Here is a 25,606-nt window from a genome sequence, read left to right on the forward strand (position 1 = left end):
TTCTTTTCTTTTCTTTTCTTTTCTTTCTTCCTTTCTTACTTACTTTCCTTTATTAGAATTGGTACTGCTTCTACTGCTTCTAGGTTTATTTGGACAGATAGTTATTTCTTTTTAGTAAATCATTGATTTTTTTTCTTTTTTTTGAGATGATACCACCCAGATTGCGTCTCTCCCGAGGGCTTGGAAATTAAAAAATAAAGAAAAGACTGTTGCATATTTGACTTGCAATACTAGTAGAATATATAATAAGCTCACCCAGAGCCCAGTCAAGAGAAGAATCTGCAGAAAAGCACTGGCAAATTATAACATTGGAAAGTAAATCTAAGACCCCGAGCTCTCAGCAGATGTGAAGACAACTGTTAGCTCGTGCTCCATTTTGAGAAGGATATGTCTAGCTGCTGAATTTATACGTGAATATGGGTTTCAGTTATTGGAAATACCCAGGATGAATGATAAAAAATGCACTGCTGATCTTTTCTGTGTCTAATGATTCTAAAGAACAGAATTAGCTTAAGGATGTATGAGTTACAGAGAACAAGCAGTCGACACACTGACAGCATTTTCAGACCCTCAAGTACTTCCGAATAACTTGCTTCTTTAATATTAATGCCAAGATGGAGGCTGTAAAGAAACTGAATAGCGAAACAAATTAAAGAAAGCAAATAAACAATTAAATCTAGTAAAATCTAGTAAAATCTGCATAATAAACACATTAGATTTAAAACTTTATATATATATATATATATATATATATATATATTTAATGTTGATTTTATTATTTATTGTGGTTTAAAATTTAAAGAAATTTTGCTGACCTAACCGGACCTTATTCTGTTCAGAAAAATCTTAATTATAAAATAAAAAATATCATAATCTGAAAACCATAGTAAAAAAAGTATATCTTCATCTGAAATACAGTGAGTTAAAGACCAAAAGCTTAAAACACAGAAAGAAAAAAAGACTTTCTCCAATACAGATCTATTTTGATTTTAAAACTGTTGATTACTTTTGAAGTTTAAATCTTTCATCAGTACTCTAGATAAATACTGAATTACTGTATAAAATTTGAGTACAGATTGTTTGCAGAGCTAAAACTTCAATTTTATAGTTGTTGTTTATTTCTGGTGAAATTACTGTTGACTTAGTTGGTTTTATTATTGACTAAATCTGCTCCCCAAAATTAAGAAGAACTTCACACAGTCCATTAAGTAAACTGGTAACACGCCACTTCTTATTTTCTTGTTAGTTACGGCAAAAACCTGATGGATGTGACTCCAGAATGTAACTGTGATCCAGAAAACTGACTTGAGTCCAAAAAGTTCTTGTTCTTTCTTTCAGTCAAAAGCCTTTGGTTTGACTTTGCTGTAATTTAGCAAATACACCAAATGTGAAGTTCACTCCAATTTTTTGGCAGTTGCTACTATCACATGATAGAAATGATTCAATCAGGTTTTGGCTTAGAGTAAGCTTGCTTTAACAAACCTGAGATAACCTTGGTTTAAGTTAAATATACCACTGCTGGTATTTAGTTAAGCAGGATAATAAAGAAACAGTCACCTTTCTTATATTCTGGTAAGTCCCAAGGTAAATTGTAAATTATTTCAGGGTTATTACTTAAAATAATCAAACCCATCAAAATAACAGTTTTCAAAACACAGGCTCAACTGATCTTTTACCATCTGTGATGCTGCAGATATAATTTGTAATAATGTGATTTGTAAAAGTAGTGCAGAAACTGAGGCCTGGTGTTAGCAATCAAGAGTGGTTTCATTTTGTAGTGACAGAAATGAAATTGTATAGACTCCTCTTCATGGAGTATGTTATTTTGAATACATGCTATTTTTGGACACTGCAGAAAAATGCAAATTTATAATGTGCATGCTACCAGCTTCTAAGATGCCAATTAGAATAAAACACAGAGGTCTCTGTTTCTTTTGAGGAATGATGAACAAAGAGAACTTTTGATGTTCATTCTTCTGTCCCCTTAAGAGAGGGGGCTGTCCAAAATAGTGTCATTGTAGAATAAGGCAACTAAGACAGAGGATTTGACCTTATAGTGACCTTTCATCTTCCTTCAGCCCTGTATCAAATTCTTCCTCCTATTCTGCATCTAAGAGATCTGGAAAACACTTCTTTTATGGTGTTTAAAGTCTTATTGCCAGTTAAAGAGCAAAGACTATTCATACGATTAAATATTTACAATGCATTCCCAGCAGTGCTCCCAATATATATGCCCCTCAAATCAAATGCCTACTCCTGAGTTAGATTGCTTGAGAGCTTAGTGCATATCACTTCATGCAGGAGATGCAAATTCTGAGTTAGTGAGAAATAAGCAATCCCTCTTACTATGCTTATATATGCTTTTAATATATTTTCAAGAAAATAATGTATTTAAAAAGAAAAAACATTTTAAGCTAGCATGTTGATATACAGATTTTATTAAACATGAAGATTATTTCACCAAATGCATGTGTTGATGAGCTTTTAGTTTAGTATGTGCCTCTTTTAGAAGACGACATTGCTTTTCCTAATTGCTTTCCAACATCTTTTTAAAGAAACAGAGAAACCAGGAATGAGACAATGATATTTCTTAAAAAAACAGTAGAGGGAGCCCCTTAATAGGGCAATCAAATTATTATCTGACTTCCTCTGCTGTCAATCTTTAAGTTCCTACTATACATGAGATAAAAAAAAAACAAAAAAAACCCCAACAAAACAAAAGCAGACAAAATAAGAACCAGAACAAATAGTTCTGTCTATCACAAAAGATAATTAACAAAACTATCATGCTTACTGTATTTTCTTTTTTTGTTGACAAAGGATACTAACACCTAAGTTCCCCTGGTTTGCTATGCTACTGCTAAATTAATACAAAACGACCTCTCAAAGCATCAGCATGTGTTTAAAGCAGTCTTTTGATACACTGCAGTTTCCATTTTACTACAGAGGCATCACACAAACATCTGTTACTCATCTATGTGTGAAGATAAAAGGGGGTGGTCTAAAGCAGGATGATAAGAGCCAAGAAAAAAGGAGATTGCTATATCCAGAATTTCTATATAAGTCATTTTATAATAGAGTGTTAGAATCAGGAAATATATTGGCCTTGGTTTACAGTGCACAGAACTGATCTTTCAACTATTTTCCCCTACCGTTATGAAAGCAGTTAACTCAGTAACATGAAATATGCTCCATGTAAAAACTCCACTTATTTTCTTTAAACTTATGTGCTTACTTCTAAAATTGAAATGGAAATCTTGCCGTTGTCTTTTGTAATCTATATTTGTAATAATGCAACATCACAGACATTGTGAACAAACTACTGAGTTTACTCAGCAAATAGGACTGTGACAAGGCTGCTTTGGTTATACCGACCTTAACAGTCCTTACAGCTCTCATTAGGTTCATAGGAACAGAATTAAAGGGGCTCATCTTTCTCTCTCGTGATTATATGGGACATCCTTTTCCCTGCCATGTCCGAAAGCACTTAAGCACAAACGTAAAACTAAGTTGTTAGTTTTTGATTATTTAAGAGAATGCTAACAGATTTCAAAGATCAGAAGTGGTCTTAAACCTGGGCTTGAAATCCAATCTGTGCTCAGTAGATGAAAGTTTAATGAGAAATTCAATAGTGAACTCAGTTCCACTAAGTCAAAGACAAAACTGCCTGTGACTTATAAACGGTCAAAGTTTCAGACACTGGCCTCAGTGGGAATCTCATCTGATCACCCAGTCCAGAGAACCTATAAGCTTCTATGGAAAGGCTCTTGCAAAGAAAGATAGACACTTGTGTCCGTGGAATTTGCTGAACTACAAGATTTTCAACACTGAAGAAAACAAACTTTTTAAAGCACAATTACCAACCCTCCACTACCCCGCTGGGGAAAATAAACGAATATCTGATCTCCAATATGGAAGATATTTTAGGATTTAGCCTTTGGAGGAATTCCTCTCTTCAATTAGAAAAATAAATACAAGTTCTTTTCTCTTTACCTGCACTGGTGCCTGCACCGGTAGTGAGGTCCCCACCCATCAGGCCACCTAGAGGGTTGAAATACTACAAGTGAGTAAAGTAAACTATAATAAGCAAACATTCAAAATGTTCTCTGACTTCAAATGACCTGCTCCCATATACACTGCTGTTTCTCTCTCTGTATCTATGACTTCAGACGGCATCAGATCACGCCCAGAGTCACAAAACAGAGTTTAGCTCAGATGCTATCAGATCTATTTGCATAGCTTTTTATTTTAATTTCTGCAGCTTTTCATTGAAAGTCATTCTAAGGATTTCACAAATTTCCCTTTGAACTTGGAAACCTCAAATGATTCTTTGAACCCAGTATTCTTAAGGATGTTGATGTTGCTCCACTCAGGCACACTGAATTAACTGAATTCACCCTTATCCTGTTTAGTGATGAGCCCTCATTGTCACCAGACTGAAGCATTTAAGCTTCTTACTTCAACTTGTTTGCACTGTCCATGCATTGTCCCCTGCCCCTTTAAGTTTTATGGTGTAGAGACTTACTGCATGAATTAAGTAGACAAGCTGCCTTTTTATGAAACAGCAGATCATCTTCCCTTTAATCTTTTATTGATTTCCCTTAATCTCAGTCGATATTCAACTCTTTTTAGAATGTTTTTGTTTGTTTGTTTTCTAAATTGGGAATAGAAACCAATTTGGTTCTTTTGATTCTTCAACACAGCAATTTTTGACAAACTGTTATGACTACTAAAAACAGAGTTCTTGTTTCTAAGAGTACAGTTTAAAGTGACCTAAGGTGCACAGGCAGCCAATAAAAGAGAATTTAAGAAGACAGGACTGAACGGAGCCTACCTGTGTTACCTGCACTCGGAGGCCGATGTGTCACGCCAGGAGACATGCTATTTCTTTGCAAAGAAGGATGGGCCAGTGGCAAAAGATTGGGGTTTCCCAGTGAGCTGACTGGATTACTGTATACCAGGCTGCTGTGGTTGGACACTGGGATAGAAACTGGCATCTCAAAGTTTGGTGGTGGAACAGCCTGTACAAGTAAAAAGGGGAAACAAAGACAAGAATAGTACAGAAGCACAACAGCCTTCGAGTACAGTTACTTTATATTTAGTTCAAATATTTTGTAGCTGGTGATTAAAATATTCAAGCTCCCCCCAATTAACAGTCAAGTGAAGAGTTTCAAAGAATTACCAAGGCTTCTAAATGTGATTTTGTGATTTTTCAAATCACATTTCCATCCTTCTTTAATGCAGCTTGCATGACCGCTTTGTAAGAAGATTTTCTAGGGTTTTTTTCCTCTTTCTTTTTCTCCTTCTTCTTCTCCTTCTTCTTTTGTTCTTTTTCCTTTTTCCTCTTCTTTTTTTAAAAAATAATAAAACACTGCCTTATGAATCTAATTTTCTTTTTCTTTAATTCAGTGAAGTCGTAATTGTTCACTTGTGATATCTTAATCTAGTGTCACAGATGACTGCAAGATCAAAGATGGAAGATTATGATGACTTCATTGCATGGAGAAAAATTAGAAGAGGTGGAATGCAAAAGGGAAAGCTTTTATTTCATCTTATGTTGCTTAAGCAATCAGAACGATCTTGAAATGTTAAAGCTACCAACACAGTAAATGATGTGTTTTTGTGTTTATATCTAAGCTTAGGAAGGGCTTAAAATAAAAAGTTCTACTTAGGCACAGGTATCAAATACAGGAACTTAAGAAATATAGAAATTATTTGGATTATTTTTGTTTTATCTTTGCATGCATGTCTACGTGTGTTTGGTGAAGTCTTTCCAAAACACTGTTGTCACTTTTGAAGGCAGCAGCCTCTCTCAAGCCTTTTCTCTATGAAGAATCCTTTTCAAAAATAAGCAAACTTATGAACTACTCCAATTCTATGTCTGATAGAGGGTATGAGGAGATAAAACGTGATTTTCAAAATGCTCTCAGAAAGCCAATCTCAGGCCTTTGTGGTTGATTTGTTGGAGTTTTCTTGGGTGAGGTTTCACTGAATTTCTTTAAAATCTTTGATTCTGGTATCACTCAAATACACTAGGACTCCATGTTTAATTTACCTGTTTTTGTTTTGTTTTCAGTAATTAACTTCGCGTTTGTTTGTTTGTTTTAAAGGAGAGTTTTCTTAGGGTTACTTGACAGCATTTTAAATGTTAAAATACCTTAATGCAAACAAAGTACTCTTTAATTTGCCATTTGAAAATCTTGTCTTACTCAAGAGTCTTAATTCTCCAAGACTGTCTTTAAACCAGGCTTGTAACATCTTCAGAGAGAGGAGTTCACAGATTTTAATTTCATTACTGGCAGCTGATAATACTGATAAGTTTTCAAGGATCTGGTGAGAGAATGTTGAGAACTGGACATATAATCTGCTGTGTTAGGCAGCAGAGATACCCTGGTCTTGTGCCACCCACATGGATCTTCTCTGGCTGGTCAGATCTGTTGTCTGTGCCCTGAGTATTACAGCACTTGCCATCAGATTAATTTTATCCTTGCACTTGTATTTTTTGTTGTTGCTGTTTTCTTTTTGCACCCACCCACCTCCTTCTGGGGGCAGATATAATTTGCTCTAAATATATAACAATCATTTTGCTTAACCACAGAAACACACATAAAGATTTTAGTACAGAGCATGATGCGAAGGATACGTTACACAAATGCTCTGGGACTTATTTCAAGGTGTTAATTTAGCTCTGAAACCCACTTTGTGGCCTGTGGCTTGGTTTTGTGAGACGGCTTCTCTTTTCCATAATGGCCAAGATCAGTTAGGGTACCTGGGTGGAAAGACTTGCCAACATGACTCCTCAGACAAATTCCTTCTCTTTGTACAAGCAGCTGAGGTGCACCTCAGTGGCCATGTTTTGGAAAAGCTGATGGATTTAAGTAGAGGCGTGTAGGGAAGGATAAGTATAATGAGAATCTCACTCATTATATGTAAAACTATACCTGCTGCTAGGTCTATGTGGAGATCCTGAAACCTAGTGCTTTTTACTTGAATAGGAAAAAGAGAAGAAAATGACTACACATTCAAAAATAATTATTGTAATTTAGGAGCAACCTTCTTTGCCTGCATACATCTTTTTGTTGATGTTCCACTCTTTGGCTGCATGTGTGGCTTGCATTTCAAAGGAAAATTTACAAAGCACATTGCTCAAGGGGTGTCAGTTTATGTCATTATAATGATTTTTGGCTCCCTAGAAACTGGCTTTGCATAATCTTAAATGTCCTATTAGTCTCTTATTTTTGAAGCAAAACATTATCTTCATTAGCTAGAAACTGATCTGGTAAGTTCCCAAATTTCACGTAAAAAAGAGCCGAAACTTGGGCCGCTCAGTTAAGAGTTGGTTCTGGAGCTCAAAGTTAGCTGCTGCTGCTGTTTTCTGTCTTTTCAAACAGATTTAACAATTGAATCCACACAAAGATGGACATCTTCACATCCAGTCCGATGTGAGATATGAATAAGACCACATGGAGCCTCTTGTAACATTCACTGCCGTGGTGATCTCTCTGTCTTGCTGCTTTGGGGACATAATCTGGCTTCCAGTTCCGAAGGCTTTAAACAGTTCTTAGCTGCTTGAGTGCCATCCTATGCTGTATAAAGCACCACTCACTGGGGATCACTTTGCTCTGTCCTCTTCATTGCTGTCAGAAGACAGCAATGTGAAATCTTCCCTTTGAGCCTAGGTAGATAGCTATTGGCTCTATTTTCCTAACTTGTTCTCTTGTTTTCCTTATCTTGACATATGTCCATCTATGCCAAGCAAAACCCTTCAACAAATGCAAATCACAAGACACTCAGTTTCTCATCAGGCTCATCTGCTTGTGTCTTTATTCTCTCTCTTCAACGTCTAAAACACTTCAAAATTTGGAATCTTCAGTTTTCTCCTCTGGTATAGAACAAAACAGCCCTGGACTTGTTTTCTCTTGTGGCTGCCACTATCACTAGTCATCACTTAGTCATACAAACATTTTGGAAACAGTTACTTAGCTTTCCTTTCGTCATTTTGAAAACATTTTTTTAAACTAGCTAAATTAAAAAAAAAAAAAACAACCAACTATTATTTCTGTGTATGTAACGGCTTCATTTTTATCATTTTTTCTACTATCTGGATGTACTTACAATTGTTTATGGATATTACACAGGCAGTTCTATCAGTGCAAGGTCAGTTAGCTCTATCCTCCTTCACACTGCAACACACAGTAGTCTATGATATAGTGACTTTTTTTTCTTACCAGTAGCCAAAGGTTAGAGAAGGAATGTGGTTTGGATAAGCACAAGTTCTAAGTAGTAAGTGTCTAGTTGCAGTTTTCCTCTAGTTTCTCAAATTTTGTTGTAGTCTCGTATGTCCTCCAAGAACTGCATCCTATTATAGATTCCCCAGTCATTCTTGGTAAGTCACAGGGCATATCTATTCCAGTGAGGCCTGATGGATATTAAAGCTTATGATGCACTTGCGTAATATCTATATTAGTAAATTAAATGTGCCTAGGAACTAAGGCCATCTGAGGCCACAGGGCAGTACACGTCCACATTATTAAACTTTCTCAACCTCAAAAACATCATGGCTACATACAAACTGACAATTGGGAATTGTTCCTGGCCTGGGCTAACTACCAAATAGAGCTAAGAATCAGTCTGGAAGAGCAGTATTTGGCCTGTGCCAGAAGAATGCCAGGAACTGTCAAACAATCCACTCTGAGGCAGAGATAAGTGTCTTAGAGTGCTCTTTGTTGTTCATTTACTAACACAGGCATGGCTTTGCCCTTAACATGTATGCAGCTTGTCACATCCTGCTTCTTTTTTTTTCCACTCTTTTCTCCTTTGAACAAAATTGTTAAAGAGAGCAGACTGCTCACTTGAAAGGGAAGTGCCTGCACTATGTTAGATGTGAACTCCACAAGCTGAAGTGTGTTGGGCAAAGCAAAATGTTGGATACTCATAACCCTTGAAAATTAATGGGCCAAATATTCTGTGCTAAATAATGTCTTTTCCCTCTCCCATGTTCAACTGGACTTGCATTTATTTAGTGGCAGAGACATTTACAGCCCCCTTCTAGGAGACTATTTCTGTCTCCTCTGCTATCATCACTCATGAAAACTACAAATAAGTGTGTAATTATTATCAGATGTTTTAGAACAATATAAATGCTTTTCCCCAGAAAATTATCTGAGGAAACATTATTGGCTTTCGCTGTTAGGAGGGAAAGCCAATTTTATTTTCATTTGGCAACAGCTTTGGTCTCTTACAAGACCAGGCAGAGGCAGCGAATTGTTCTATATATTTTGTAAATAATGATTTAATGACATGACTTGTTGACTTTTCATTCAGTTTTGCTTTCTTCCCCCCAACTTTCTTGGTCAGTTTTAATAATCACAAGTAAATGTATGTAATTGCTCTGACTTTCCTGAAGTTACACTGAATTGTACAGTTAAAGTTGGTGTCCTTTAAATGCAAATTTCAGTTATGTACAAACTTTGAACTCCATTCTGCCCACTGGATCTCGATTAATGCTAAGAAAAGGAGATCCTGTTGCACTGGGGACATTGCCTACTGGTTCCTCTTGTGGTAAGCAGTTTGATGGAGCACACAGGCCTTGAGGTATATGTAAAGTATCCAGGGAAGGTATATTCTGTCTCATATGAAGAAAAATACTTTATTTCTTCGAAGAAAGAAATAATAGCATTTTTCATTTCTGTATCTCTGAAGCATTCATGAATCCATTTCATGAAAAAATAAAGCATTGCACCTTGTTACATCCCAGTAACATAGGAAGATAAACTATATTCAAAACCCAGCCTAGGAAACCAATGCAATCAGCAAGTTAAGAGCCAAGCCACGATTTTATTTGACATCAAATAGTTAGATTTAATGAAAACAGCTAGAAAGATATTTCCTTTTTTTTTTTTTTGGAGGATCAATGTGATGTACAATGTATATTGACTGTATTGCTTCTAATTCCTAGAACTTTCTCAGTTTTCTAGAAAAGGTGATTTTCCCAAATACTTAGCAAGAATGGTGTTAAAATTCACTGTCAACTAGAAATGAGTTTTCTTACGAGGTGCTCTTTTTCATAGCTTAGATTTTAATAGTAATATTCATTGCTTTGTCTCAAGAAAAGAGAAAATGCATGAGAGAAACAGAAGACCTCAAGAGCCATCTCAAAACATATTCAAAGATTGAAAGGTAACTTGGTTGTATCCTATCTGATTGAAAATGTTGTCACTTTGATTTGAAAAAGCACAGGTCATCCTTGAAAAAAAGAAAGAAATGATGATTGCCAAGATTTTGATGTGAAAAAGGGTGAAGCATATAAGCTTATAACAGTCAATCTAAATGTTGCAATCACTGTTTGTCAAACTGAGTTCCATCCTGAGAAATCAAACTCATGGTGACAGCTATGACAACTCTTTTGTGGAGAAAAATACCTATAGCAGTGTAGCAAATAAAAAGCAAGGCAAGAAGATTAAATGTATATTTATACCTCCCTGATATTTCATGTACATTTTGGGATTTCTTAGCCAGTCATTCCAAATGCTCAGTTGTCACATCTGGTGCCATTCTGGCCTCCATGAAAAATCTTATTTATTTATTTATTTATTTATTTATTCTTTTTTTTTTTTTTCCCAAAGATGTATTTGCCATGATGTGGGAACTTCACCAGATTCTAGTTAGCTCGAGTGAAAATTTTTTACATTGAGAATTAATGGAAAAAAAATGTACACTGCGTGAAATAGAATCAGAACATCCCTAAGATGTGTCTTCAGCTTAACTATCACATTTTGTATACACAATTGAGCAGCGTAACGGGTATGACTTCGTCATTTTGAGTGAGAAGACATCCTCTCTGTGAGTTAAACATCCAACTTTCACATGGGAATAAACAGTGAACACACCCAAATAATCTTTTCTAAAAGAACGCAGTTAACAATGTAAATTCAGATGCTTTTTGGACCAAGGTAATTCTTTGGATTGCTCATCCTTCCACACAGAAGGGCCAAATATAACCTTCACAACCCCCACATTTTTTTGTCAGTTTTATAAATTTTCTATTAAACATAATCACAAGTTTTTTTCCCCTGTATGTCTTGTGCAAACAAAATAGCACATGCAGAGTTATTTCTCTTAGATATCTGGCAAGGCATATGACTGAAGGTTAGAAATTTTGACTTGGTTAAAACAAAATTTAGCTCATGTTAAAGCATTAAGTAAATGCTGATGAGGTCAAAGCAAATTCTCTGACAAAGCTGTAAAATCACCCCAACACACAAACATGTCTGAATCCTACCATTAGGCTCTCATGCAGTCTGTTTTTCTGCAGCGAGCAAATAGCTGTAACCCTTCAGTGCTGCAACTGAGTTTGGCAGGGACATTTGAGAACCGAAGTGACACGCACAGAATGTAGTAATTGCTATGTATAAAGGAATTTCAGTTCTACATCATTTTTTTCTATATCACCACAGAAAGTATTCTGTGGGTTTGTTAGCCTGTCCACAAAGAAATATTTCCATTGTTACATTTTAGGTATAATTTGTGCAAGTAGTGTGGTAAAACAGTTCTGTAAACCAAGTGAATATAATGCATATATATATATTTCACTTCCTTCTGCAGGTTTCACCTATAGGCTCTGTCTACATCAGAGGTAGAGACTTGGAGGAAAAGTACATTGTGTGAAATTTCCTGACCATAGTTGGGCTATTAAAGCCTATTTCCAGCTGAAATGTTTTCTTTAAGAAGCCAGAACTGAAAGGGTTATGGTTTGTTACTGCAGCGGTTATCAGCAGACAGCCATCTAACCTTTGGTACTTACAGGTATTTTATGGCTCTTGATCATATTATCAAATTCTTCATTAATTTTTTTGTATTTTTCTTCAGTGCGTGGGGTGAGAGCGTAAGAGGAGTCAGGATCGGGGCTTTCACAACCTTTGTTTTCTTTCTTGTTCAATGCCTGCCAGGTTCAGAGAAATATCAAAAGGTAAAAAAAATGAAAAGGAACTCAGAGTACTTACACACAATCTTTGTCTGCTGATCATTAGATCAATATCTTCATTAATTTTCCTGTACTTGTCCTCAGACTCAGGGCTGTGACCTACTGAATCGTCTGCATCGGGGTCTGGACTGTCACAGCCATTAAGTCCTTTCTTTCTCAATGTCTGAAATACACAATTTGGAAAGTTCAATCCTTTACACAGGCTGCAAGAAAGACTCAGCAGTGTTAGAGTAATACAAACTGCCCAGAGGTGGAATGTTTTTACATTCTAATTTAGGGACAGAAACTGCTGACGTACCCACTGCAATGATGCCACATGCCTTGCTATGAATGACAAGACAAGACTACACCTTGCTCTGAAAGAATCTCCTTGCTCTGAAATTGGAATCAGTCAATAGAGAACAACACTAGCAGTCCAGCAAAGTGCTCGTGTTAATACACGTCATTCCCACATCTGATTGCATTAAGAGGTTAAAATACCCACCCAGAAGACAATTCTAACATATTTATACATAGGAATTAACGGCAAAAGACATATACTGTTTAGAGTAGAATACTCTGGTGTCTCCTAGAAGGACAGGTACAGGAGGAACAAATGAAAGAAAACAAAAGCTAACTAATTTAGCAATTCATGTCCTTCACTGTAGAAGGAGGAGCAACCGAATCAAATTCTTTAAGGAATGACATGAACTGCCATTCTAAGGTGCATGCTTTTGGTAGGACAAGAGTGGGGAGTAGGCTGTGAACATGACTGAAATACTGATTCAGAGCTCCTAGATATAGTGTTTACTTTTGCTGACTCCAGTTACAGTGCTACAGATGTACAATGCTGAATTTTAATGTACAGGAAAAATAACTGCTAGAACAGATGCTTAGTGAAAAGTCAAAACAGAAGAATCTCAGGTTCACCAGCTGAATTTAAGCCCTGGAACCACAAACAACAATGAACATCATCACAAAGAAAAATAACAGTGATCCAAAGCACAAAAATTAAATGAAATTAGTAGCTAACAATTTTAAATGGTTGCCTGGCCTTAAATAGACCTTAACTGGTCTACTAGTCACCCATTTTGTTAAGGTAGAAGGATATGAGAAAAAAGTCCTTGTAGACTATGATACAAGCAACAGTACACAAAGTCAATATTTGTAAGGTTTCCCAAACAGCTTGAAGAGTTCCTTGTTGAAAAACTCTTCAAAGGGTCCATTTGGCTGTCTACAGCCATTATCAGACCACTCACAGCTAAATTTCCCTTGCAGCCTGGCTGGGAGGCCTTACAACAGGTAGACCCCGTAAGTTCCTGTGTTACTAAGTAACTATGCTTATACTGTGTCACTAGTATTTGTGCTAGTGATTAGCAATCAGCCTTAGATACCAGACTCTAACTGGTGTCTTTTTGCCTTCTTTTACCTGGCTGCCTCTGATCCGAGCTTTTTGTTCCTTTTGGAAAATCACATTTCTTAGCCATTTTCTCTATGGCAATGCCCAATTTAACAGTGTTGAATCTCTACAATTTCATACTACAAACTCATAGTTTGTACTGTTGTATTTGTATATAAAAAAATTAGACTTCGATTCTGTGTTTTATACAAGACTTGTGGATGGGCCCACCTTATCACTGCAGAGAAGTCATAAAGCTATTCTGTTTCTGGAGACATGACTTGAATCTTAGATTTTCATCAAGACAAAATAACAGCACTCTGTCCTTTGAGATCAGAGCCTTCCAAACTCATGCTGTAGACCTCTCAAACACATTTTGGCAAATACAGAAGGCTTGTTTAATGTAGATCTTTTCAAATTTCATATCTATACAAACTTCAGATCTAAGCCTAAGAGCCACTCCAGACTCACAGACAAAATTATACATCCATTTGAATAAAACCTTAAGAAAATGAGATGACTTGAATGAGTCTCTCCACTTCTCCACTCCCTCTTATCTCTCCTTTATGTTTCAGATATTTGATCCATGACAAAGTCATGAATAATATCTATTGCTAATAGACTGGAACAAGCCCATTGTAAAGAGGGCTTCTACAATCAACTGCTGTTTGATAGACTTAATAGATACAGTATGGTGCAGTAAAAGTGAATTTTCCCTTTTATATCTAAATAACTCACCTGTTTTATTTTCATAATCTGAGAAAGCAGGTGCAATGAATTAGACTTGCTGCCATTACAGGCTTCAATCCCTACTTTAACTAGAAATTTCTTTATTAGGCTTATGTAATCAGGAGACAGCCAGGAGGGTCTGTGTGAGCAGAGCCCAGCAGTGCCCAGCAGTGCCCCTGTGAACAGAGCAGCTCCAGCTGGTCCAACATGGACCCAACGCTGCCAGAACTGAGTCACGAGCAAAGCTGGTTGTGTTCTGAGGGAGCAGAGGTAAGTGAGAGAAACACTACTGCATGACAGCAGCTGGAGAAGAGGGTTGAGCAACGGAAGAGAAGCAGCTGAGCAGGCACCGAGCGCAGGGCAGGAGGAGGTGCTCCATGTGCAAAATTCCCTGCAGTCCAGGAGGTGGAGCAGTGGATATGGCCTGAAGGAGGTACAGCCCACGGAGAAGCCCCTGCAGGAGCAGCCCTGGGCCAGCGCTGCAGCTGGGGGGAGCAGCCCACTGTGAGGCGGGTGGTCTTCTACCCAAAATTAGCTTTAGCTTTATCAGAGTAAAGGCAAATTTTGTGTGCAAATCCAGTGTGCCTGGCTGGTGCCTTGGCAGACATGGCTAATCCAGTTCATTAATCTGTGCCCTTCTCCCCAGCCAGCTCCCCTAAATTTTAGTAAGTTAAGTTTAGACAACAAAAATGTCCACAAGTGTGCTACACAGCTTCTAGCTTTGTAAGTGCTGGAACTAATGCTTGTTTCCCTATAAACTACAGTTTGGAGTAAAGTGCAATGTACAGAGAATTCTTGCAGCTGGATCTCTTGAGGATTCCCCTGCACCCTGCCCATTCTTCTATGGATCCTTTTTTTCCCCTCTGCACACTGGGACTCTTGCTGCAACCCTATCTTCAGCTGGGACACCTTCTAGGAATATCTCCATGATCTCTTTCTGCCTAAGAACACAAAAATGTCATGAATGATGTTGAATTTCATAGTCCATAAGACCTCTCCTTCTGTGCCAGATTTCCTTGGTACTGAATAAAGAATGAAAAGCTAATAAGGAAATGGACAGAAAAGCAGATGGATAGGCTGCATAGGCACGCACATACACACACACTCAAATTCACAGTCCTCTGGAGAGCAGAGAGCTTACTAGAAATGACATACTTATCCTCTGCAGCAAGGTACTGAGTGGTATTCAGGACAAATATAATGATCCTGGGCATCTTATTATCTCTAACTTTCCAATACTCATGTAATTTGGTCTGTTCTGCTGCACTGTGTTACTTTACTCCCCACACTATTACCAAACTCATACCTCTCAGAAAAGTCCTTTACTTTTGTGCTTCAACACATTTGGTACTTGTTGGTACAACATAACTGTAAGTGACACGGACTGAAAGCTTACAGATCCGTCCTTATTCAGAAGCTCTATGGACTACGCCAATTTTTCCCTCTCCTCCTTGGCTCTGCTTCACCACTGGATTATAGAGGCTGACTCTGGACCTCACAGAAGAATAGAATCATTAAGAAGGCCAACTGGGTTTCAGCAGGCTTTTGACCTAGTCTTGCAGTCATTTAGAAACGATGCTAAGCTGTCGTGGCCTCCTGCAAATCCTGGAAAATAGCCAGAGCTATAGCATCCTCCTGGAGCCTAGTTTGTTTCCAAAGATTTAATGACTATTCAGGGAATTTTTTAAGAGCATAAAATTACACAACTGTATAAAGCACTGCATTCTGGAGAACCCGAAATCAGATTTCAGTTATTTAAGAAAATAAGCCCCTTTTTTTGTAATTACATTGGACACTAGGACACTAATAACCTAAAATCAGCCATGGCATATGAAAAACAAAATGGTTAAAGGAAAACAACCTTTGGCTGAAATCTCATATGCCAGCAGTTCAGCCTAAATCCTGCTCTGGTAAGTGCTGACTTAGTGACATACTGGTTGCTGTAAAATGAAGTATAAACAACTATTTACTTTCATTTCATGCAAAATTTATCATCACTACAAAAGCACAAAAGAAAATATGGCTTGATCTGATTTTATCAAGACATGGAAATCATCATAATTTGAAAGCTTCTGAGGAGAAAAGAGCCTTTCATTTTTCTCCAGTCTTTGCTTATGCACTATTATCTTTTACTTTTAGTTTTTCTTTAATGGAAAGACTGGAGAAGAACAGACACTCAACTTATTTTTTTATTTTTCTTCTGTTTTAGTTTGCTTGTCTTTGTTGAGGAGTTCCTCCTTTCTCCATAATTTCAATAGTTTTATATACTGTGGAACCAATCTCCAAAGCACTCTGGGACTTGAGAAGCTGCAGATATTTGGACTTTGAAGTGCTTACATTAGCTCCAAAAGGTAGAAGACTAGGTCACTTGATAAGGTCCCAAAAAGCTTCTGACAGTCCACTCTACGTGCTACACTTACATATCCTGAGGATGAAAGACCCAACTAGTTATTGCAAAATTAATCATTATCTTGATTTATGTTATGAGAAGTACTGCCTTGTTGGCTTTATCTATGTCCATAATCAAAATTTCCACTGCAGAAAAATTAAGAATTACAGTTCTGCTTTTACTAATTCCCATATCTGCAATGTTGTTCAGGAGTTACCATAAGAATCTTAAAAATTTCTAACTGATAACCCTGCTAGAAACCATGAGAATCCACAAAGATTTAACATGTTTAACGTGATATATTATACTCAACTGTTAGGAGACAAAAACCACAAGTACCCTCTATTTTCCACTATCACCTTCCTGTATCTTGATAGGAGAAATCTTCCAGCCACAATTGAAAAATGGTTTGGTCTCTGTTTTGCTCACTGGAGCCACATAGCTACGTGGCAAGGCAGACAATAAGCAATTATAAAGAAATCATATGCTATTGTGTTCGGTTGCTTTATAGCCATGCCAAAGCACCCAGCCAAATTTATGGAGACCCTCTAAAAAGCAGGAAATATTTAAATCATGGGCTTGATTCATTTAAGCATCTGTTTGCTCTCTGTGCAATAGAAACATTGAAGTTAGCAAGTGCGGAGTGAAGGCAACCTTCACTCTCTTCTCTTGCACAGTTACATAATGATGAAATTTTATGATGAAATGGCACTGTACAATGTATGGTGCAATCAAGTAATGAAAGATTCTAGTGGAATGAAAAACACAAGGAGGAAGAGATAGGTTGCTATGGGAACCATCCATCTGAATTCACTGACTTGTGTGTAACGAAAATCTGAAATTTTATGTTCCATTAATGTGGATTTCTCAGATTTTTACATTTAATAATGAACATAAACTAGTATGCTGGTACTAATGCACTTTAATTGCATGTTTAGGAGAATCAGATAAAACATGATTATACTTACTGTTATCTAACAAGCTTCAGACAAAAGGAAAAATGTATACCAGTAAAAGAGAAAAATGGAACATTTCTTACCTCTTTCGTATAAATCATTAAATGCTTTTGTGGTTTATACCTTTTTTTTATATAAGCTACAGGGCTTATATAACAGCTGAACTTCTAGAACCACACGTTAACCCTTCTTTACTATCTTATTTTCACCTAAGTTTCAAAGAAAAGAAATTTCCATTGTCTGGTTCCGCAAGTCTTTCTTCTTGAAATGAATACACATCAGTGTGTATTTCACAACAGTACACTGATCGTCTGCTTGCATTTGCCTCTCATTTTTGCTTGCCAAGTGATTATTCTCTCCTCCTTCAAGTACCTTCTCTAATCACACCTCTTGTGAAACCAAACAATGTTGACATCGTTTGCCAGTAGCATCTGCTTCTCTTCGCTTTTGGATAATCACCCAGTGTGTTATGAATGTCTATATATGTGTACACCGCAAGATTCTCATGATATGAGATTTCCACCTGCTTACACAGTTCAGCCTATTCTTTTCCACTCATGCTCTTGATGCATTACGAGACATATATCCTCTACAATAATTTTTAGTACAGGTTCAAAATCAAGTTAATCAACAGCATTTTTAAAGAGTACTGTGACAGTGGGGTGTTTTCTTCTCTTTCCCCTAGCTGTGCTATGTGACTTGAGTACCAGGAAGCTTGGCAAGGATGTGCAGCTGGTGCAGCATGAGCCAGAGGGATGCACAGCCCTCTGAATGTGTATTTATCAACTTTCACCTTACACCATTTCCCTCTACAGGGCAACTCCTGCATCCACATGAGATTGCACACCTTGTCTTCTGGGCTACCCTGTAGGGATGTGGGGTGGGGAGTTTGGAGATGGTGAAAAGGCAGGGGCTTGCACCCTAAAAGAAGCCAAGCACAATACTTATCTTTAAAGCTCAACCACACCCATAAACTGTTTTTTTTTTTAAAGAACTGAACTCCCAATAATTCCTGGGACTCTAAGCAGGGATATTTCTTCATCCCTCCATCTTATCCTCATCCGTCATCACAGAACAAATGGTCTGAAGGCCCCAAAAATCCTGCAGGCAGCTGAGGTAAGATTCTTGTGCTAACCCTCAGTGGAGGAGATCATGTTTCTCTGGCTTTGACGGAGATGGTCCAGGCAAAGGCAGATGAGGGCATGTATTATGTGAACAGCAGCAATGACACACATCTCCACCATCCACATCTGCCAGTCCAACACCTGGTCCCAGCCCCAGCGCTTTCACCATCACTGCTGCTGCACTTCTCAACCCTTGCATGGTCACAGCCTGCAGGAACACAGGAACAGTGCACAAATATGTACACAAATATGCCTGTATATGTATTTATGCATGTATTTATACACATGTATACACACCTGCTACTGTATCATGTTTCAACATCTTCTTGCTCAAAGTTAGAAGGATTCTTTTGCAAGTTTTTGTAGTTGAACATAATTAGATTTCACAGACAGTGATGCAGTACAGGAGCAGCCCAACACTGCTGGTGTGTTGTATCAGAAGAGGTAAAACAAGAAATGTGTTTTTATGAACTGGTACTTCCTAAACAATATGTTCACATGTAAGATCACTTGGAAGTGATGGGATTAGTGGCGTAAATGTAATGTCAATCTAGTTATAACTACACGTGATAAAATCATCCCCATCCACATATGTAAGATTAAAAAAAGCCAACAAACTGTCTTATTTAAAAATAAATAAATAAATATCCTCTTAAACATCAGTCAGAATTTACTGCACAATTAAATAATGCGGTTTCACTGAAGTATGGAGTAAAAACTAAATTTGTGTGCAGCTCTGCTGTAGTAAAAACACAACACTTTCTATTGACTTGACTGTTAGTGCTTTATGCTCAAAATCAGCAGATTATTTAGCTAGATTGGAGGTATTCTCAGGACACTTGTGTCTAAGGATGGAATAATTATCACTCTTCCTTGAGCAGCCCACAACTATAACCTTGTACTGGGTGTCCCAAGACCTTTTGCAGGCCCCCTGTTCAGCTAGACAAAATAAAGAAGATTTAGATTTGGGCAGAATGTTTCAGTCTGCTCTTGCCAACACTCATCCTGCACATTGCTCTGCCCATACATGTGTGCCTTAGGCCATAGCAAAGCCACCGACTGTTTCACAAGGGCCAGTATTTGTGGGAAGACTCCATGAAAACAACGCTTCTGCACTGTCTCCTTCCAGTAGTTCATAGGGAGGAGCACTGCCAGCCTGTAAGCTCTGTCTACCAGGGGATGCAGAGATGGGCCAAAGCCAGAACAGATACATCTTTGACTTGCTTTGACTTGGCCACAGCATGATATTGGTACATTAGGTCTTTCACGGAGTTTTCAAAATGGTCTAAGTGTATGACGATGGCCAGATTTTCCTTAAGCTGTATTGAGCATATTCAAAGTAGAAGAAGATACTGTGAGATGCAGTATATTTGATTTGTACTGGGTTTTGCTGCCAGACACAGAAAGCGTATGAATGGAAAAATAAACTTTACAGTAGTTCAGCAGAATCATCTCAGCTTCTTTAGGGAATATCTGGCCACTTAAAAATAAACACTGTAATCATCAACAGGTTGTTATTTCCCTCCTTTTTATGTTTGTCTATCTATAATCCTTCTCCACTGACTCTACCTCTTCCAGATGGAGCTCTGCCCTCAACGTTTTCATTTCTGTCTAATTTAGTCAGACATGTATACAAATACAAGGCTGAAGTCAGATCTCATTTACGCTGGTGTAAATCTGTGGCTGGAACAGCTGTAAAGACACCAGCTGAGTTATTCTAGATCTACAGTGGTGTTACCAAGTATGCTACATGAGTGTTACTATCTCTCCAAATACACAGTATTTTAAATATGTGAGGCTTAATATAAATAACTGTGGAAACTATTAACTATTTCAAAGGCAGTTGGTATTTTTCTGTGATATAAATGGGAACATTTAATACTAAATGCCATACTCAAAATATTTAAGAAATGAGATAAACAAAGTAACACATATTTTACAGAAATTTTGTCACAAAATTATTACAGAAATAATATACTTGTGATATGTATTTTGATCTAAAAATATATTTTAATCTAAAATATCCTAAGATATTTTGGAATTCAGAAATAGTATGTGTAAGAATTGCTTCACTTATCATTACAATGAAGCTATCTTGGGATGAATATATTATCAGCTTGTGTCAGCTAGACTAAGAAGCGAAGTTTTCAGGAGAAGAAATGATAAATATATCTGACAAATAAATCTGTAACGATAGATATAATTTACTTTGCAATGAATATTCCCCAGACCCTGGGGCAAACGTCTTCACTCTTAATTATGAGGCCAGGTAATCTTTGATGACCACAAAACTTTTTGCTTTTCCATTTCGAATGAAACAGTGCACCTCCAGCAGCACTGAGCTGGGGCAGTACTGACTCAGCAGTGAAAATGCCACCCACTGCTGCAGGAACACCACTTCCCTCTGCACCTGGGTTTTCTTTGGAGGTCTCCCATAAAAAGCGTGTTTGTATTAGTGTTCTCAACAGAGAAGGCTTTTTTGTTGTTGTTGTTGTTGTTTTTAATCCTTCCCAGAATTTGAACATTTATTTCACAGCAGATCAAATTACGGGGTATTACAAAAAAACCCTACCAGTATGACAACGAGCAAATGTTGCTGAATAGCTGTTCCTTTTAAAGGCAAAAGAACAACCTCTTATATTTTTATAGTACCATAATTGTTTTATCCATTGGTAAAGATACCTAAATCAATATATATATATTTTTAAATGGTGAATTATAATAGAGGTTAGATCTCTGAAACTCTAGACTTCTGTTACTTTGCAGGATGGAGGTCTTAAATAGCAGCAAAGCAATAACCATCAACTCAGTGTTCTGCTGATAAAGTCAAGTTTTCACCAAGGAGAAGGGAAGAAAGTCTGTCCACTAAGCTTAAAGTGAGTACATTTCAGAGGAAAAATTGGCCCACGATTCTAACTGTAAAAACAGATGACTCAAATGATGCAGAATTTTGTATTTGGTTTAAGATGTCGGTGTTTTTTTGTTTTGTTTTGTTTTGTCTTTTTTTAGACCAAGAAACTATATGTTATTTACAAAAAAAAAAAAAAAAAAAAAACAACAACAACAACAAAAAAAAACCAACATTTGTACAACTTGTATTTATCATTAAACAGTTGCTAAAATCTAGACTATGTTATGCATTTTTTCTATATAGCAAAGTATCATCTGCTAGTAAGGAAAGAAAGAGGTCCTGTTTTCCCATGGAAAATCCTACAGGAATAGCAAGATCCAGATAATAATTTTTCAAGTTGAATGCTGAAGATATGATATGTCCTGACCCCACCCGGAGGGAAGTGTGCTGCCTTCCTGGGGCACGGGTCAGGGACATCTCTAGAAAGCTGCCTGGGCTTATTCGCCCGTCTGACTACTACCCCTTATTGGTAGTTCAGGTTGGCAGTGATGATACTGCCAAGAGAAGCCTAAGGACAATAAAAAATGACTTCAAGGGTCTGGGGAGGGTACTGGATGGTGCGGGAATGCAAGTGATCTTCTCTTCTATCCCTTCAGTGGCGGGGAAGGACTCTGAGAGGATCAAAAAGGCCCTCCTCATCAATAAATGGCTTAGAGGATGGTGCAGGCAGAAGAATTTTGGTTTTTTTGATCATGGGGCAATTTACTCGGCTCCTGGCATGACGGCTGCAGATGGAGCTCAACTGTCTACAAGGGGTAAAAGGATCCTAGCCCAGGAGCTGGCAGGCCTCATTGAAAGATCTTTAAACTAGGTAAGAAGGGGGAAGGGGACAAAATGAGCACTGCTGAGGTTCAGGTAGTTCAAGGCTCAAAAGTGAACTTGATGGGTGACGAGGGTGGAGTTCGAAGGGATGGAGTGTGGCAGGGGAATGCTGACTCCCTGAAGTGTCTATACACTAATGCGCGCAGTATGGGAAATAAACAGGAAGAGTTAGAGATCTGCGTGCGGTCACATGGCTATGATCTCATTGCGATCACAGAGACGTGGTGGGACAGCTCGCATGACTGGAATGTTGTCATGGAGGGCTATGTGCTTCTTAGGAAAGATCGGCCGGCAAGGCGGGGTGGTGGAGTTGCTCTTTATGTAAGAGAGCAGCTTGAATGTATTGAACTCCACCTGGGGGAGAGTGGTGTAGCAGTGTAGAGCTTGTGGGTGAGAATCAAGGGGCGGGCTGGTATGGCTGACACCGTTGTAGGTGTGTGCTACAGGCCCCCTGATCAGGAGGAGGAGGTTGATGAGGCCTTCCACAAACAGTTGGAAGCAGCGTCACGATCCCAGGCGCTGGTGCTTATGGGGGACTTCAATCATCCAGATATTTGCTGGAAAAGCAATGTGGCCAGGCATGCGCGGTCCAGACAGTTCCTGCAATGTGTTGAAGACAACTTCCTGATGCAGGTGGTTGAGGAATCGACAAGGAGAGGGGTACTGCTGGACCTTATTCTCACTAATAGAGAAGGGCTTGTCAGGGAAGTAAAGATCGGGGGCAGCGTGGGTTGTAGTGGCCACGAGATGGTGGAGTTCAAGATCCTGAGTGGAAGAAGTAAAGCAAAAAGTAGGACTGCTATCCTGGACTTTAGGAGAGCCAACTTCGATCTCTTTTGGGGCCTACTTGGAGCTGTCTCATGGGCTAGGGTGTTGGCAGGCAAGGGGGCCTGTGAGAGCTGGTCAGCATTTAAGCAGCTCTTCTTCCAAGCTCAGGATCGGTGCGTCCCTGTGAGGAAGAAATCGGGAAAGGGTGGCAGGAGACCTGTGTGGATGAGCAAGGAGCTCGTGCACAAACTCAAAGGAAAGAAGAAGGCCCATGAAATGTGGAAAAAGGGTCTGACTACTTGGGAAGAATACAGGAATGTTGTCAGGGCCTGCAGGGATGCAACAAGGAAGGCTAAAGCCCGCCTGGAATTAAATCTGGCAAAGGGGATAAAAGATAATAAAAAAGGTTTTTTCAAGTACATTAACAGTAAAAGGAAGACTAGGGAGAATGTGGCTCCCCTGCTAAGTGACGGGGGTGTTCTGGTAACGGAGGATGCTGAGAAGGCGGAGATACTGAATGCCTTCTTTGCTTCTGTCTTCAGTGAAAAAGCTCCCCCTCGGGAATCTGAGACCCTGGAGATTAGTGAGAGGATCTGGGGAATGGAAGACCCCCCTTCTGTCAGGGAAGAGGTGGTCCGGGAGCGCCTAGGCAACATCAATGTTCAGAAATCCATGGGACCTGATGGGATTCATCCACGGGTGCTGAAGGAGCTGGCAGAGGTGATTGCTGAACCGCTTTCTGTCATCTTTGAGAAGTCTTGGAAGATGGGGAAGGTGCCTGAAGACTGGAAGATAGCCAACGTCACCCCGGTCTTCAAAAAAGGCAAGAAGGAAGACCCAGGCAATTATAGGCCAGTCAGCCTCACCTCTGTCCCTAGAAAGGTGATGGAACAGCTTGTACTGGATGTCATCTCCAGACAACTGGAAGAAGAGGAGGTTATCAGGAGTAGTCAGCACGGGTTCACAAGGGGGAGGTCGTGCTTGACCAACCTGGTAGCCTTCTATGATGTTGTCTCTGGCTGGGTGGATAGGGGGAGAGCAGTGGATGTAGTCTACCTTGATTTCAGCAAGGCATTTGATACTGTCCCCCACGACATCCTTATAACAAAGCTGAGGAAGTGTGGGATAGATGAGTGGACAGTGAGGTGGGTTGAGAACTGGCTGACTGGCAGAGCACAGAGGGTCGTTGTTGGTGGTGCAGAGTCCGGTTGGAGGCCTGTAACTAGCGGTGTTCCTCAGGGGTCTGTGCTGGGTCCGGTCTTGTTCAACATCTTCATCAATGACCTTGATGAGGGGATAATGGCCACCCTCAGCAAGTTTGCCGATGATACGAAGTTGGGAGGATTGGCTGACACGCCTGAAGGCTGTGTTGCCATTCAGCAAGACCTGGATAGGCTGGAGAGCTGGGCAGAAAAAAAACGGATGAGGTTTAACAAAAGCAAGTGTAGAGTCTTGCATCTGGGGAGGAATAATTCCATGCACCAGTACAGGTTGGGGGATGACCTGCTGGAGGGGAGCTCTGCGGAAAGGGACCTGGGTGTCCTGGTGGATGACAGGTTGGCCATGAGCCAGCAGTGTGCCCTTGTGGCCAAAAAGGCCAATGGCTTACTGGGGTGCATTAAAAAGAGCGTGGCCAGCAGGTCAAAGGAGGTGATCCTCCCCCTCTACTCTGCCCTGGTAAGACCTCATCTGGAGTACTGCGTCCAGTTCTGGGCTCCCCAGTACAAAAAAGACAGGGATCTCTTGGAAAGAGTCCAGCGGAGGGCCACAAAGATGGTGAAGGGCCTGGAGCATCTCTCCTATGAGGAAAGGCTGAGTGAACTGGGTCTGTTCAGCCTTGAGAAAAGGAGACTGAGAGGGGACCTGATCCAGGTCTATAAATATCTAAGGTGTGGGGGGCAGAATGGCGAGGCCGGACTCTTTTCAGTGGTGAGTGGAGACAGGACAAGGGGAAACGGCTGGAAACTGCAGCATAGGAAGTTCCGCACAAACATGTGCAAGAACTTCTTTACAGTGAGGGTGACAGAGCACTGTAACAGGCTGCCCAGGGAGGTGGTGGAGTCTCCTTCTCTGGAGATGTTCAAGACCTGCCTGGATGCCTACCTGTGCGACCTGCTGTAGGGAACCTGCTTTGGCAGGGGGGTTGGACTCGATGATCTCTGGAGGTCCCTTCCAACCCCTACAATTCTGTGATTCTGTGATTCTGTGATTCTGTGATATCTCATCTATGTAATAACAAAGAAGGACTGAGAGAGCATAGTCAGCAGCTGTATGGAGGGGCTGGATGAAACTTCCAGACTGCATGATTACCCCAGAAAGCTGGTCCTTCTAGCAACTCCTTGTTTCTTGGAAGTGTATTCACACTGCTCTTATCACTCTGCTTTTCCCTTTAGATGAGTAAACACTTCTCTCAAGAGAAGTGATTCAAAAGAATCAGAAATGACAGACTTAGAAAAAAGAGATCAGATTTTAGATGGATTTTGGAGAGTTCAGGAAGCTTTCAAGGCAAGTGAGTTCTAAATTTCCATTACTGCAAATTGTGCCAT

The 25,606-nt window shown here is 39.2% G+C and overlaps 1 protein-coding gene across 14 annotated transcripts in view; it reads right to left on the reverse strand.

Annotated features, from left to right (window-relative positions):
• Positions 1-25,606, reverse strand: part of MEF2C (myocyte enhancer factor 2C) — a 138,676-nt gene that overhangs the window by 24,896 nt on the left and 88,174 nt on the right. For 10 of the 14 annotated variants that reach the window (XM_042866163.1, XM_042866171.1, XM_042866160.1 and 7 more), the window contains 4 exons: positions 12,087-12,146; positions 11,804-11,941; positions 4,835-5,021; positions 3,994-4,041 (listed from right to left, as the gene is read on the reverse strand). In XM_042866163.1, coding sequence (XP_042722097.1) covers positions 3,994-4,041; positions 4,835-5,021; positions 11,804-11,941; positions 12,087-12,146 — 433 coding nt within the window. Of the gene's footprint in view, positions 1-3,993; positions 4,042-4,834; positions 5,022-11,803; positions 11,942-12,002; positions 12,147-25,606 lie in introns of all 14 variants that reach the window. The other 4 variants (XM_042866173.1, XM_042866170.1, XM_042866172.1 and 1 more) reach the window with 2 other exon arrangements.

The sequence above is a fragment of the Lagopus leucura genome, unplaced genomic scaffold, assembly GCF_019238085.1.
Source record: "Lagopus leucura isolate 7727_CA_CO unplaced genomic scaffold, USGS_WTPT01 Super-Scaffold_810, whole genome shotgun sequence".
In the NCBI taxonomy this organism is placed as follows: domain Eukaryota; kingdom Metazoa; phylum Chordata; class Aves; order Galliformes; family Phasianidae; genus Lagopus; species Lagopus leucura.